The following is a 15,886-nucleotide window of genomic DNA, read 5'->3' on the forward strand; positions in this document are numbered from 1 at the left end:
CGTCTTTCGCTTCAGTGGAGGGATCCGCCAAGACGAAGCCGTACTCCACACGTGGGTCTAGAACCCAACGTAGATACGAGCGCATGATAGCCGCCCTGTGGGCAGCCTCCAACTGCTGCTTCTGTGCCTCGTCGGAGCGATTGGATATAATACCACCTCTCCCGGAAGTCGAGAGGTCGGAAAGCGGACACAGTGTCCGCAAGGTTTGAGCAGAACTCACGTCGCGCCGTTGGCGTGCCTCGCCCTCCTCATCTTCCCATCCTGATCAAGGAATTTTCGACTCGTAGCCGACTTCCTCCGAATCCTCGACGAGGAAGTCCGTAGCCCGTTGCGGGCGTGGTAATTGGCGCCCGGTTGCGGAGGACTTGGGATGTGCTTCCCGTGAAGCCGCGAACATACTGTCCAGAGTTGTACCGCGTGCAGGAGACGAAGGAAATATCTGCCTACGGGCGCCCTCGGAACCAGCGACGCTGGGTGTTTTTGTGTCATAGACACAGGGCTCATTGAGCACAAAAAGCATAAAAATGATCCTAGTCGTAACGGTGTCTCAGACACGCGGGCCTCGTACGAGGCGACAGTAAAATATGAATTGTGGGTATTCACAGCTTTGATGGGGGAGAGGGTAACGGGGTTACACGTACCCTGGTATGAAAGGGTGGGTCACACAAGAGGGTGTGACCGTAGAAAACTGTGGATTACACAAGTCGGTAAAATCACACAATGACTGCCATTGGTTATGCATATCAATTAGGTTTGATTATTTAATTTCGAAAACCTATAGATTCAGATATAGGCGGCTCTGCCGCAAACAAAACAAATAAATGCAGTTCTAATTTTGAGCGAAAGAGTACATTTGCCTCGGGTTAAGGTTTCGGGTACTCTTGGAGGTAGCGGATTGTGATCCGCTACACTCGTACTGCTACTAGTATAGAACGAAGGTCGGTGACCTTAAGTACGCTTCCTCTTAGCAAAGGGCTACGGTAGCCTCGCTGCATCAGGACCTTTGACGTCTCTTTTTTAAAGAATTTGTGAGGGGCCGTACCAAGATGATTTGCACTAGATTTTTGCGAATTATTGTCCAGGTCAACGCACTTCTTTGGATTCCTTTGAGGCAGGGATACTGGCCAATCACCAATAGCATGTAGTTTTGCGGGATATGCCTCCAGAATAAGATTTTTTAGGAAGTAAATCGAATGAAGAATCGCATCGACCCCCAGCGACGCATTGTCTGAACGAGTGAAGAACATGTCGGAGCGCAAACTTCAAGCACTACTCAAAGGTTTTTTTCGTGGTTTACCGCATCCGACTCCGCAAGATCAGCTCGCCTATCAGCGAATATGTCGACAAAACAAATTTGCGCATTGCCACGAAGTAGCCTGTAATTCTGCGACAGCAAACAGTTGGACGTCGCTTGTGTTTAGACTGCTCATATGGCATAATCGTCAAACTGATGGGCGTCTTGCTCGAAGACTCACAGAAGTGAGAGGCATATTGCTGTTTCTTTTGAACAGTTAATCATATTGGTAGAGAAAGACTACCCGGTTCGGGATAAATGAGTTACTTGCACTAAAGTATGCGCTTGTCAAATTCAGCGTGCTTCTGCTTAGCTTTTAGCCATTTGTGATCCTTCTTACAGTTCCCTTAGCGTAACGTATCCCTCACGAAGAATTACACCAACATGCATTCGAGGTAGGGCATAACCCAGTACGACTTAGTATGTTGCAATTGCTGTATTTCTTGAAGTGACGTCGCCGATCGATGAGGCGATATGAACAGAGATTAAGTCAAACGGAAAATGAGTGGCTTTGCTGGAAGCATTAAAAAGTAAGAGTGCGTGATCTCAGATGCCGCTTTATCGAAGTGCTCAGTTGCACGCATGCACCAGAAAAGAGAAAGGAAGAGAAACTAATATATCTAGTCTGTATGCTTGCTGTATTACTCGGTGCAATGTCTACCCCGTTACGAAGTGTATTGTATGCACACGTGTCCTCTTTTCTTATCGAGATCACGTGCAAGGGCTGTGGAGCGCGAGAGGCACGTCTACTTGAGAATGTCAGAAGCCATAATGAGGAGGGACAGAATGAACTCTAGCTGCCAAGCAGCACCGTAGTGTCTACAGATTGTACATACGTGGCATGACAACTACATTTGCGTCCGTCATTTGAGCTTCCTTTTTTATCTGGGTTGAAAGGCAAAGCTCACACGCAGGGTCCATCATCGTGCATCTTGCGGAAAAACGTCAAGTCCCAGTAGGTGGAAGGTAGTTGACTATAAAGATTAGATTTTAACAAACCTCACGGACACCGAGAAAAGAAAAACCAGTCCAGAAGGGAGCGCCTCAATTTTAGCTGCTGTGGGGCTCGGTGCCCAGGGCGATCGAGCGTTACTATTACCGTCTCGGTCTTTTTAAGGTGATGGGAGTTCTGATACATTCAGGAATGTCGTGTGATCATTTGTGAGGTGGTTGCAGTGCACCTTGCGCAGCAAAAGATCAACGAGTCCGTGTTCAGTAATGCACAGAGATCGAGATCGTGAACTCAACCCAGAAGCAGAGCCGAGAAACTCTACAGATATGATATGAGAAACCGAGGTTGATCTGCATACCAAAAGATTTCCCTATAAACTAACACTAAATATAGGAGAGCACACTGGGGCTCGCGTGTCTTCCGTCTTCGTAAGATATTGAGTAAAATGTGCAAACGAGCACATATTGCGCGCGGTTCTCTCTTCACTCTTCGAGCGCTATAGTGTAATATCCTACCAGCATCTTTGCGTCGAAAGTCCTCTTCCACCATTCATCTGGCATAGCTCGACAGGCCTCTGAGAATGGCGTAACTCCGACGCCCTTGAAGTTGTATTCAGTGAGGAGGTCGAGTTACTCCCCGATGTGAGCGGTCGTAGTGATTCCCAAGACTTAATTGACACCTCCGCTATTTTGTAGGGGCTTATGATTAGACCTTCTATTGTGAGAGAGGCGTTCATTGCGTTCCGCCTCCCCTCAACACGAACTAAGATTTCCGTGTCATTTATCTGATGCAGGCAGTGTTTCAATAGCAAGTCGTAGCTTTCACCGATATTCAGTTAACCATCAAGGTGGGCCTGGCTTAGGAAATGCAACTTGCTCATCCAGCTCTTGCCAATTTTACCATGTTGTGACTGAGGTTTAGACCAACAAAGTTGCTTACCGCGCTGGGGTGGAGCCACTACACGCCTAGGCATGCTATTCCGCTCGCACAAATAGCTAGGCGAGCACCAGAAGTTGCTTTGCGGTGGCACTTTATAACCACTTACGTCCTTAACTTTTGGGATTTTTGAATGCACTTGGATCTAGATCCTTCAAATACATTGTAACTTGAGCACTAAACGCTGATGAGCGCAAATCTAATGCATTTTTGACGCACTAGGTGAGGAAGACGCGTTGTAACCCGTCTCATAATATTGCCCCTTGGTCCCGTGTGATTTCGACGACCGACTGGAGCTACTTTTAATAGCTAAGCTTTCAAAGTACAACGCACGACATAGTCGTCGAGGGGAAAAATCATCATATAAATTTGCTGTAAACAACCCCGGTTGGTTTCATGAGACAACCGTTATACTACCAGCCAAGTCTCCGGCCTGAAGCAAACCAACTCCACCAGCTATTGGAAAGCGCACTACGACGGGAGACCCTACTTTTTTCGGGGAAGACAAAATGTGAGAGTGCGCCAGGTCATTAGCGGCAATGTCACCAAGTTTTTTTTGCCAAAATAAGAGCTCAACACCCTTGAGTGTTTAAGTGAGAAAATTCATTGTGCTTCACCAGGTACTGGCTACAGCCGTGGTGTACCCGCTGGCCCACCTACCGTTCCACGTGAAAGTGATCAGCTTTTGTTTATTGAACAGAGTAGCGCCGACAAAAGCCAAACTTCTGTTGCTGGCTCTCGCGAGCTCTCTCGGCTGTCGTGACACGTCAACTCTCTGAAGTTTCGGCGTGCGCCAGGAGCTAAGACGAGTCATTACTCTGATGTGCTAATTGAGGTACTTTGTTGCACTCCGTGGTTCGAGATGCCGTAACTAAAATTTCTGAGAAGTGGCATAGCTCTATTCTTACTCGTCACAATATCGCTATTAGTAACAAGATGAGCGACCTTGAGTAGACGCCTCAAAACTATCACAATGTCAGCATTACCGAACGCGTCTTTTGGAGCAACAAACACAAAGCCCAAACTTTCATACTTACGGACTACCGATACTTTGCCGGAACATGCATGCTGGCCAGAGGCGCTGAAGCATGCAGACAGGGATTGACCGCTTGAGACCTTTCCCTCGTGCACATGTATTTGCTTACCTACTTTAATGGGCCATCAATAAACAAGCTTGCACGGAGCAGTTTGTCGTTTCTCTTCCGGGATGGCCGGTCACTATCATTCACCTCCTACAGTATTCACGTCTTTGGGTTCTCAATACGACGTATCACCACTGCGCGCTCAACCACATCGGACCGTGAATCGTTGAAGCGAAAAGGAGACTTTTACTGTTAACATCCCAAAGAAAATGCAAACACATCCTGCGTTTTATATGGGCTTACTCAAGTCATACCATTTCGTGTCGAGTGTGAAGGATTTTGATGTAGACGGAGCAACATCATCACCATCTCCTGTAGCGGACCCATCCTTCAATCAAAACAGCGGCGATGTTCTTAATCGCTGGTGAGCTCCAAGCCACCCCGTTCAACACGAAGCTCAGATATCGAACTTGAGATCAAACTCATCTCGGTTTCGGACGCTGACCGAGACTCTCGAAAAGAGTCGATGTGCCGTGATCACAGAGAGAACCCTAGAGCTAGTGGCGCGACGGTCGACCCCGCTGGCACTCCTCGGTAAGCAAGGTGTGATCCACCTTCTTGAAGAACGTTTGATGGACTAGTGGTCACACCAGGGTGTCATTCTCATCCATTGGGATGGAAAGATTTGTGGGAGGTTAAAACTTCACTTCGGAAAGATTGCTCTGGTGCCGCGACAATATACAACCTGGATCACCCTCGGCCTTCATTCCCAAGGATAAAGGGCAAAGTTGACCGTTGCAGCACAGATAGGAATCTACCCTGTGTTAGACATACCCTTATTACGGCAGTCTCGTGGAGACAAGCGGGGCCATTAACAGCAGAGTCTAGTGGTGATGTACTCGACAGTTTTAAGTCTGTGCCGTGCTATGTACTTCGACAAGTCAAGTGCAAGTCGAAGCTGTACATGAATCTTCGCCTTGCTGAAGCTAACTTGTTGAGTCTAAAGGCGGATAAAAATTGTCTTTTATCTCACACAGCGTGTGAATCGAACTTCATACTAATCAGTGTTCTCGCCATCTTTAATTTTCTTAGAAATGTGGAGTGCGCTGGCACTGCTCATCTAAGCGCAGGCGATACTCCTGGAATATGATGACCTTCGGATTAAAAAACACTGAGCTGTCCGTTCTTGCGCTTCGTTTGCTTTCGATGTTAGCGAGATGCCCAGTTATAAAGAGTGTGATAGGGCCACACCCGAGCGAGCGACTTCGACCGTCCGTTATCACCAAATGAGTCATGTGCATTTTGTACAATGAAACAAAAGTGTGTAATGTGTACGCACACAAGAACACCTTGTGCCATTAATTGGAATGGGGTTCCGGATATGATTGAAGGCCTCAGCAGATTCTGATTGAGACCTAGACCAGAGACTTGGAGCAGATTCTGTTTGAAATATTTCGGCAAATGTAATGTAAGCAGAATAACAAACTAGAAGAAGATTTATGACTTTAAATAATACTAAGTAATGATGCTTGTATGCAGCGGTGCTGTTTGGCGAGACGTGGTTTAAGCTACAACATTTGGCCACAAGCCACCGCATGGAATCCTGCAGCACAGTTCCGTTGCTGTCTGCTTGATGCCGTGCAGCTGAAGCTCGAATGCGAATTTCCAATTCTTTTAAGCCCACACCGGCTTCGAGGCCACGACTGCCTCGAATGGTCGGACCATCTCAGAAGAGCGCACATACATGTTTTCGGTGTGGACGCGAGTTCGCGGGCGAGGTGTACTCAGAGGAATATCCTCTGAGTCTAAAACCGGATCTGTGACCACTGGACTCTCCGACACGACGTCTTTACGAAGAAAATGTAGCACGCGGCGATTGCGTGCGTATTTGTGGGAGCGTCGGCGGTCTACGATTTCTAAAATACGCTTCATATCCTCTTCAGTATCATCGCTCTCACTCAATTCATCAGAAAGTGAATCGTCTGTGCTTTCAGTCGAAACAACATCCAACTCTGTTTCGGGTTCGACGTCTTCGATCTCAACAACATACTCGGCGTCGTCTTCAAGCACTGTAGTCAAAGATCCACATTGATTGATTGGAGTACGATCCGCAGGGTGGAGCTCAATTGGCGAAATAGGCTTATGGAAGCTGTAAGCCTTGTGGCTGGGATCGTGCACAAGAGCGCTGCCTAAGAATCCACGTAAAATAGAAATTCCAATAGGACTGATGTCACGACGCACAAGGTAGTTCTGGCTGATAAGAAGACGATGTAATCCCATGAGATACTCTAGAAAAGCATCGCAACGGTGCTCGACTACTTTACCCATTTTATAGCGAAATTTATGCTTTTTGGGAAAGTAGAGATCGTCTACTAAGCTGGCGATACGTGGAAATTCATCGCCAAAGAGCTTAAAATGTTCAGTTACGAGACCGCGTAACATCATGAAGTCCGAGTAGCGACGATGTACCACCCAACTGCGACCGGATATGGCGTTCTGCACATGTATGGCAAAAATTGTCGCTTTTTTCCCAAGTTTATTGTCAGTCGAGATCACAGGTTTTACGAGGTACACTGCAACAGAGCCCACGTTGACCAAAGAACGTTCAATAGCGGTACCACCCATTGCCACTTGCAAAGTCTCGCCTTTATGACTCGTTGGGCGCACAACGAGCTGTGGTACGAGTTGTGAGGCTTTTGACGTGATGTCCTCGCGTATACGCCGACCAATCGCCAAGTTGGACATTTTGTTATTCGGCATCCGGCCTTATCTGGTACCTACTCGAGCCACTGCTCCTTCTAGATGTTTGTTGCTTGATTATTTTGCGAATGAAGAGGATAGCGGAGCTCAGTGTGGGCTGTGCTGCGCTGGCTTGTGTTTCAACAGGACATGTACCGTATGAGAGGATCGGTATTACTCACTACTAAAAGCCTGTTCCACCCTTGTTTTTTCTGGCTTGAATACACAATAGTGTCACAAACAAGCTGTTTAGACGATTGGTCAAAACGATGTCAGCAAGCTTTAGGGATTAGCCAAAAAAATGGTCGTCGCGTTGCTTGCAGTGTGCAATGCCATGCAGGAAAATCCGGACCAAGAGCTCTTTATCTTATCTTTCTTGCTGCAGTATCTCCAGGCTTAGCTTGATGGTCTCGACTTTACCATGTCAATTACACAATAGAGAAAATTATTCAGCCCAGCAGATCCGTTAAGTTCAGGTAATAATAAGTGTGAGTCTAATTTATGTCGCGGATAAATGCGGAGATGGTAGGTCTACAGTAAACAAGTCGGTAATCACCCTGTCCGCATAGTAAGTATATCCGGCTTCTGTCAGTGATTGTTTTTCGACTTGAATTCGAATCAGAAGATATCCAAGTTCATATCTTTGCATTCAAAATTGGCTTTTGAATGTCGAACTTCTAATACGCTGCCAACGTGAAATTAATGATTAGGCTACTGATGCAGATCAAGGATAGTCCAATTTCTCCTGTACTTAGCGCTGCACTAATGATTGTTGAGACTCGTCATCTCTTGGTACAGAATGGCCATCTTGGATCATGAAAAACGAAAGGACCGGCTGGGCCACTTAAGTAGACGGAGCCTAGAGAATTTAAATACAAGAATGTTCCTCGTAAGAAATTTACTATCAAAAATGAGATTTAAATTGAGTACTTATGATCCAGATAATATCACGAATTACGTGCTTTTGGAGATCACGCTCCTTTTAAAGAACATTCGGTCAGTTAGACTGCTTGTGGATTCATGCCGAATATATATCCAGCATATTCGATTGATTCACTTTCCACTATCCGCAAAGACAATACCTCAGTAAGTGATACTGCGCCGTACAGTTCACGTAAGACGTTTGGATCAGCAATTTCCGGCCCAATCTCAAGCTAAAGCGCCTTTCCCTTAAATATTGATGCGTTCTGCTCAAACGTCTGTAAAGCTCATAGGTGATACATTTTAAACAAAATTCCTAACATTACACCACTACCGTAGAATGATTATTCGCGATAATATATACTCCGGAGTATGAGGATAAAGTCTGTTGACGAATCATGACTCTGCCAAATGTTATATGTAGGTCAAAGCGCTATAACATACGAAATTTGCTGGATGCCAAGCGTTTTCCTATCGTTAACGATAGGTTGCTCTCGACCATTCTTTCTTCGGCGACTTTATGCGGTACGACGCTGGTTGTCAGTTTCGATGGGCTGTACCACTGTCGCAAAGCCTATAGCAAATAAACGAGTTAGGCAGGTAATCTGACTGTTCGATTGAGCTCGAAATGATACAAATGATAGAGTACTAGATACGCAGACAAAATTTTGCGTAAGTTCCTCTGTCTGCTCGACATTTTGATGCAATTCGACAAGCCGACACCTTTGTGACATTTGAGCAGCGGACTTTACATTATGGGATGCAGTAAGGCATGGGTCATTTACCAATTTGCTGTTTTATAATTAAAGTAAAGGATCGGGTCCTTTGTAGGGTAAATGCATGCTTTACAACCTAATCCGAGAGTTTGAGCTGGCACTATCAAAACCATAATCTTTGTTACTACATGTCAGCATTTGTGGACAACCTTCTGCTACAAATTCGTACTTCTGGAAAATATCCAGTATTCTAGAATCGTTTATCCAAGAGAGAGACGCCGCCGATTACAAAGCGTCGCTGCTACTAGTGTGAAAAGTTGACTTGCGGAACTGGCTTGTAATTTAAACTACACAAACTTTATGCTCGAAAATGCACGATCCCAAAACAAGTTTATGCATTGGTTCTTCGTTGACTGCAAAACACATTGATTTTGGTGGCGAAGGCTTTGAGCCTGGAAAACAATGCTGCTCATCAGATGGTCAGACCTCAATGAATTTTAAGTGCTAGATAGAATAAAGCTCTGATAATGGGAATTTAAATATAAATTCTTGAATAAAAATCACCTCTTTGGCAATCTTGCGTTATTTTGGGTGGTAGATCGGGCGATATTTTGGGTGGTAGAGTTGTGTTGAATTTTTCTTCAATTTAATGCGAATGAATATGTCCACTTAGAGTCTTGTTGCAACGAGACTGCCGTGCTCCTCGCACACACAGAGCATTGACTCCTCGAGTCCAATTTAGTAAATATGTAGAGATTGGGATACGAAACCGAGATTCGAGCAAGTAACAAGAACTTATCTCACAAGGTGATATACATAAATAAATAGATCTGTTTTACGAACTACATAAATCAAAGCCTATGTAATGCATAGTGTGCATGCGCTCACGTATCGTATCTCTCCTTTCTTAAATATCATCACCCTGATCACTTATCCTGATACTTCACCCATGGTACTACTTGGGTACTTCTCTCAGTTCGAAGGACAATTGCGAAATGTGTACGTTCATATTCAAATAAATACGTACGTCTTACCTCATTAATCCGCTCCACCAAAACGTAGACCGCATAAGGACATTTATATCTATCAGTCAATATACCGCGCACATGGTGAGCTCCCACAAGAGTATTTAGTACCGAGATTCGTCATCCCCTACCGAGAATGGTGCGGCCTCTGCGTTTAACCACGTAGGAACTGACCCGGTGAGTCGGTAGAAGTAATCACCACCACGAGCGGCCTCAATTGACATTCCGAGTACCTGTGCCCTCACCGAGATCCATATGACGAAACCAATCCGCGGCTTAAAAAATGTCTTCATGAAAATGCGATATTAACGCTCCGCCTCATCTATCCTTAAGCTACTCACTGCGTGTCCGCATCCTTTGACACAAAGCCGCCATATTCACATAAAAACCCTGTGCGCTGAAACTGTCGTACCGATCCGAGTTCGTTAGCCTGCGAGCTCAAAAGTCGCAGTAGCATTCGATGCAGTCACACCAAATTAAATTATATTGTGATCATGAAATTGATTCATCCGAAACCTTCCGCGCCGCCTCGGAAGAGCCCTGAGAAATCCACGCGAGCAAACCTTCTGCTTAAACAGAGAAAGATTTGAAAGCCTAGGGTTACTTCGAGTTTGCTTTACGATCTGTATATTGCCATCTTAGCAGCAAAGCTCAGCTGAAATGGTCAAATAGTACTCTACTCAATTCGCGCACTAGATGAAAAGAGCACGATCACCCTTGATCCGGCTTCAGAGTATGCAAAGCCGACGAATGGCTTAAGCGTCGTTTAACTCAAACGTTTCAATCTGCAAAGTGAAAGCATGGCATTCACATCGGTTATATGCAATGGTCCACCATCACGATGAGTCATCTATTGGTTGCTCTGGTTGAGCTGCGCAATATTTACTTAGACCCCCCCCGACCGGCTTAAATTTAGATCGCTTGTCACGAGAAGAATTCTAGACGCTTCATTGTCTCCGACAGTGGGAATCAGATCCGAAACTTGTGAGAGCGGGTCTTGTATAGCCTTAGTAAACCCGCACTTTATTTCTTCGGATTCATGGTGCAACTCAGTTTTGCCTCAGTCGAAAATACAATACATCAAGGATGCAACTTACCCTTATCGACATTAAACACTGCAGGCGTAGAAATTCGACAGTGTTTCTTAGCGTCTATTTTGGGTCACTTCGTTGCAGCTGCTAGCCGCCTGATATCAGCAAGTCGAATCGTATCAATCAAGCCACTTCGTGGTGGTTATAAAAGAGTCCGTGAGGTCAACAAATCATTATGAAAAAATTGTAAGGCCTGTGGAGTGTTTATGTGATAATCCAGCGAATATACAAATTTGAATCATTCGCTCCAGCACTGCTGTTGTCTCGCGCAAGAGTTTGACGTACGATTTTCACAATGCGATTGACGCATTGCGTCTGACCATCGCGTTGATGATATATTGTGGTTTGAAAATCAAATCTACATTGAGCGAAGTTTAAGCTGAAAACTCCTGTGAGGCGTGCGGTTGAATACGAAGCATGGCCACCGGCATACTATCGGCAGAGAATATCATGTCGAGGATCTCCTAGACTATTTTCCCATCGATAACAATTTCGTCATATCCAGCATTCAGCTCAAATGATCCAATAAAAAATCACTGTCCGAATTACTGAAATCACCATCTGATAAATCAAAATGCGGTACATTCTACCATGCTAGTTGTCACGAAAGAATGCCGGAAACGGTAGAATGACCAAGGGCGTCGATGAGCTTAACCCAATGCCGCACTCGAAAGAAATTCAGATAATTCTTAAGCACTTATACGTATCGAGCTATCAGTGCATGGTGCTCATTGAGTCGTATGCTATTTTTGTACTGAGTTCAGTTTTCGAATGTGCAGAACATTTTTGTCTGGAACGTACGCTACCATGTCAGTGTAAATTGCATTATAATTGTGCAAACAGCCGAACAGGCCAAGTCTCATTTTTCATTCGATCTAGGTAGAAGCACTGGCCACTCAACAACGACTTCGCCTAAGGGATTTTTCCGATGGCCATTTTCTCGATGAGCAACTCAAAAACGAGATTTTGTCATAGCCAACGACACACTCATTCCGGTTAGCAAAGTGTGAATTCAAGCGCAATTACTCGATCATTGCCCACAAGTGTTTAATATGAATGTCCACAATCGACCTTCCGTGTTCTACAAGACCACGGGCGGAAACACCGTTGAGATCGATCTGTTCCTGTGCACGATGGCCGCCTGAACTACTGCGTCACCACACAATTTAGCCTATCTGCTATTTAAGTCTGCTCCTGGGTATTGCCGGCTACTCCGCCAGATAGCTTAAGAGGTATCACTCTATCGCATGGGCAACTGATGAAACTGATTGTTCGCGTCAAGATCATTGTACAGCCTACCATGCTGTTCAGCGGCAACCGTTTCAAGGTATCAGTGTACTGTAAATAACAATCACACGCACTCAAATTTTGCCACTTGTTGGCTTAAGTCTGCAGAATGGACGTTTCATAAAGAAAACGTCTTGTAGTTTTTTCGCGTGCGTCATGTGCTGCATTAAACCAGAATCGATCAGTCATACGCTGCCTGACTTGGTGGCATACTCTATTATAAGTGCCTCCTGTCAGAGACAATTGCCTTCGGAAGTCCGTGTTGTCGAAAGACACGATCCACAAACAGCGTCGCCGTACCCACACCGTCGGAGGATTACAGCACTGCCGCATGCTGAGCCATCTTGCTCAAACAGTCCACAAAGACCACCACACCCATGTTACCCGCCGAGTCGTTGGGAAGGCCAAACGCAAAGTCCATACTCATGAACTGCGAGGATCCCGGTAAGGTGGCCAGCGTCGCCGCCGCATTCGGGGAGGGTTTCAACCTTTGACGTAATCTCACACGTGCGCACATACGTGCTCTTTTTTGTACAGCTTGGGACACCAGTAGTGGCAACTCACAGAGCTGTACGTCTTTTCACGACCGAGATGACCACTGATTGGGATGTCCTAAGCCTCATAGAAAATATGGTATTTCAAATTCTCATCGTAAGGAACCACAACTCTTGGCGCATCCTTCGAATAGATGCTACAATACAGCAATCCGTTATTTAACGAAAATCAGTGTAACTGTGCGCGCAATCGCGTCGACAACTTCTTGTCCAATTTTTCAGACCCCTTGTTCTCGAGAGCCTGTAGCAGCACTACACACATATCATCACCCACGTATGCGGCGCGGATCAAATCCGTCACTGACGACGTCACCATCGCGACATGAGCAAGCTCATACTTCGGTCTGCGTGACAACGCATCAGTCAAAGCATTCTGCTTTCCTGGCTTATTCTTCACCTCGAAATTCTATTCTGCAAAGAATAAGAGTCAACTGACCATCATCTGCGAGAGGTGAGGTGACGGAGTCGCAGTGCGTCGGGACGTATGATTTGTGTAGATCACATACGACTTTGAGCCAAGCAGGCGTACCCTGAACTTGACAAGTGCATACTTCATCGCAAAGAATTCCTTGTCGAGAACTGGGTAGCTTTTCTCCGCAGCCTTGAGCTGGCGAGATTCGAACGCGATCACCCAATCTTTCCCCTCGGCGTCTGCTAGCAGCAGTGCACAGCCGATGGCAAAGTTAAACCCTAGACCCACTCGACGAGCTTGAGGATGTGCATTCCAACCAAGTCGTGTCGACTCAAAGTTGAATTCGACATTCAATGCCGCATTCACTGTTCTTACAAAAGAAGACAGATACACGAAAGACTTTCATTCTGGCCATGCCAATGCGGAGGACCTCCATAAAGACGATCACTGTGACCGCTTCGGGGAGAGAATCAGCTGCCATCCCGGCAATAAGAGTACGCAATTCTTGGACAAAGTCCATCAACTCCTGTTTGCTCAGTCGGGCGGCAAGGAGACGCGATCGCACGCGATGTGCCTGGTTAGGTGGCGAGAACATCCGCAAAAGCTGCAGTTTCAAATTTGTCCAGGAGGGGAACGCCGCTTTCACCGAAGTGCTGCACGTCGTGCCCATTCTCGCGCTCGACTCCTGAGCTTGAATATAGCTAGCGCCACGCGCTGTTGCTCGTTCTGGGGCATGGCGAACGCCATTGTTATCTTGGCCCCTCTCAACCAGAGCAAGAGTTTTTACCCGCCCTTGCCCTCGACAGTCTTAACGCTCACAATTAGCGGCCTGGGTCGGAAGGAGTTATACGTCGTCGACGGTGGCGTTGTAGACGCAGTCTTCGCTGACATCTTCTTATCGAGGTGCCCTAGCAGAGTATTTTTAAAGCACGTAAACACCTCTTGCCACGCACTTATCGCTTCGGATCCTAGCGAAGCTAGGCGTTGCACGCCCTCAGGGTCAAGCAGAAACAGCAGTTTTTAAGCCCGTCCTGCATATCCTGGGGCAAATAGGAGAATTGCTCGATCCTTCACAGAGTAACGACTCAGGCGGAGATTGACTACAAGTGCTACCAAGTACAGCGGAGATGCCGTAGCTCTTTGCTAATAGAAGCTTACTTAGGTCACCGATCTTACCCTCTGTACTTGAACCAGTATGAATGTAGTGGACCGCAATCCGATTCCTCCACGAGTACCCAAATATTAATCCAAGGCGATGTACTCTTCCGTTTAATATTGAAATTGTATTATCTTTTTGTTCGCGACAGGGCCACCTATTCTCCAAACTGGATAGAAAAGCCTGATTAGTATGCATAACTACTGGCAGTCCCGCCACGTAGTGGCTTCTTGTTTCGGTGTAGCCACACCATTGTGTGTTTAAACCGTATCGTGTAACCCAGATATTTGTACGGTCAGACCATCTTGTGTAATCCACCCGTTCATACCAGGGTACGTGTAATCCCGTTACAAGCTGTCACGACAGCGAGTCGATTTTATACTTCAACGCCACAACCAACAGCGCAATCAAATTGTATACACTTGCCCAAAGCATCATGATCAAGTCGCTCTAGCTGACTGGAGCTCCAACAAAGTCGACTTGCCCCACTAGCATCGTGATATTGTATATGTCTCCAACACATCATCATCCTTGGCCAATTTTGTCGTCAAGAACCGTTGACAGCGCTTATTGGTCGAACAATTCATCTTAAAACGTGACTCCAGGCGCAACCATGCATCGTTCGTGCCATCCACTGACCAATACAACGGCGATGGCGCAACTTGCATCGTGGGACAGATGATCGCTAATGCCTCGTACGACTTCCTCTTGTACGCTGACTGACTCAGCATGGTGCCGCAATGATCAAACTTGTTATTCCCGGAAACGACTTTTCTCAGACTACATTCTTCAAGCGCCATCTGCATCTCCAACTTCCATGTGGATGTTGGTACTGTCAAACTTGTTGATGCGGCTGGGGTCGGAGAATTTCATGGCGAGGGAGGAGTCGTAGCCGAGGGCACAGATTGCGGGGCTTTAGCTCATAATCGAGCGAAAATGTACTGATTGGCAAAAGACAAAGTGAATGTGTTTAGGCCATGAGGTCGCAAATATATTTGCTACATCTATCCTAGCGAACCCTTTATATATTCGTGGTGGAACTCCATGATTGACTACACTGGATTCTATATCACTTACCGATCAGTACGCGCCAATCTGCCACCCATCCCTGCGCACACTTCGAGCTGTTTTTTTTGCGTGCGTTACTTCTGGATAGCGCGACACGCGGAAGTAGCGCGCACAAGCCTACCTATCTCGGTTTGTATCAATACCTTCCGATTAGCGGCTACCAGTCGAGACGCTCCCTTGACCACAATCCGCTTGTCGCGTTTTACAGAATTGACGCTTTTATCGAATGCATCATGAGGTTAGAAAATCCGCTGCCGAGTATGATTCACCACATCCGGTAGCGGAGTTTCGGTTCTTCATTGAGCAACGTAGATAGGGAAGCAGCTGAATACGAGACGTGTGAGAGGTGGTTGGGTGGAAGGTGGTCAGTCAAGGATGGGATGTGGAGGGAAGGTCTTGATTAAACGAGATTGAGGGAAGGAGCAGCTGGCCCGTGTGCTTTTAATGACAGGATGTGAGCTTCTGACGTCTCTGTTTCATTCATATCTGTTGAATTGGAGTTTTGATCTTTATTTTTTTAACTGATTTAATCCTCTTAGCCAAGGATCTGACTGATAATTTCTTGTTTGTCTACCTCTAAACCTAAACGACATCCGTGACGGGGCACACGGCACCTTGCACAGAGGAAGCTTGACTTCCAAGAGTATACAAAC

The 15,886-nt window shown here is 46.2% G+C and overlaps 3 protein-coding genes across 3 annotated transcripts; 1 reads left to right on the forward strand and 2 right to left on the reverse strand.

Moving 5' to 3' along the window:
* Positions 1-5,938: 5,938 nt before the first annotated feature.
* Positions 5,939-7,024, reverse strand: PHALS_06145 (hypothetical protein F443_05094; the record flags this gene model as incomplete). Its single annotated transcript, XM_024719382.1, has 1 exon — positions 5,939-7,024. One exon carries the CDS (start codon positions 7,022-7,024, stop codon positions 5,939-5,941), a length of 1,086 nt encoding a protein of 361 aa, XP_024584686.1.
* Positions 7,024-8,686, forward strand: PHALS_15145 (uncharacterized protein). The gene has a single exon (XM_036407203.1). The coding sequence runs from the start codon at positions 7,154-7,156 to the stop codon at positions 7,406-7,408; it is 255 nt and encodes an 84-aa protein (XP_036263449.1). The 5' UTR covers positions 7,024-7,153; the 3' UTR covers positions 7,409-8,686.
* Positions 8,687-9,769: 1,083 nt separating this feature from the next.
* PHALS_06146 (uncharacterized protein) lies at positions 9,770-10,122 on the reverse strand (the record flags this gene model as incomplete). Its single annotated transcript, XM_024719384.1, has 2 exons — positions 9,770-9,898; positions 10,078-10,122. The coding sequence occupies 2 exons, from the start codon at positions 10,120-10,122 to the stop codon at positions 9,770-9,772; spliced, it is 174 nt and encodes a 57-aa protein (XP_024584688.1).
* Positions 10,123-15,886: the final 5,764 nt, after the last annotated feature.

This window comes from Plasmopara halstedii, assembly GCF_900000015.1.
Source record: "Plasmopara halstedii genome assembly, contig: Scaffold_2956, whole genome shotgun sequence".
Taxonomy (NCBI): domain Eukaryota; phylum Oomycota; class Peronosporomycetes; order Peronosporales; family Peronosporaceae; genus Plasmopara; species Plasmopara halstedii.

What these genes read in the sequence shown, in the direction of transcription:
- PHALS_15145 (XM_036407203.1), top strand. Translation starts at nt 7,154, where the DNA reads ATGTACCGTATGAGAGGATCGGTATTACTCACTACTAAAAGCCTGTTC.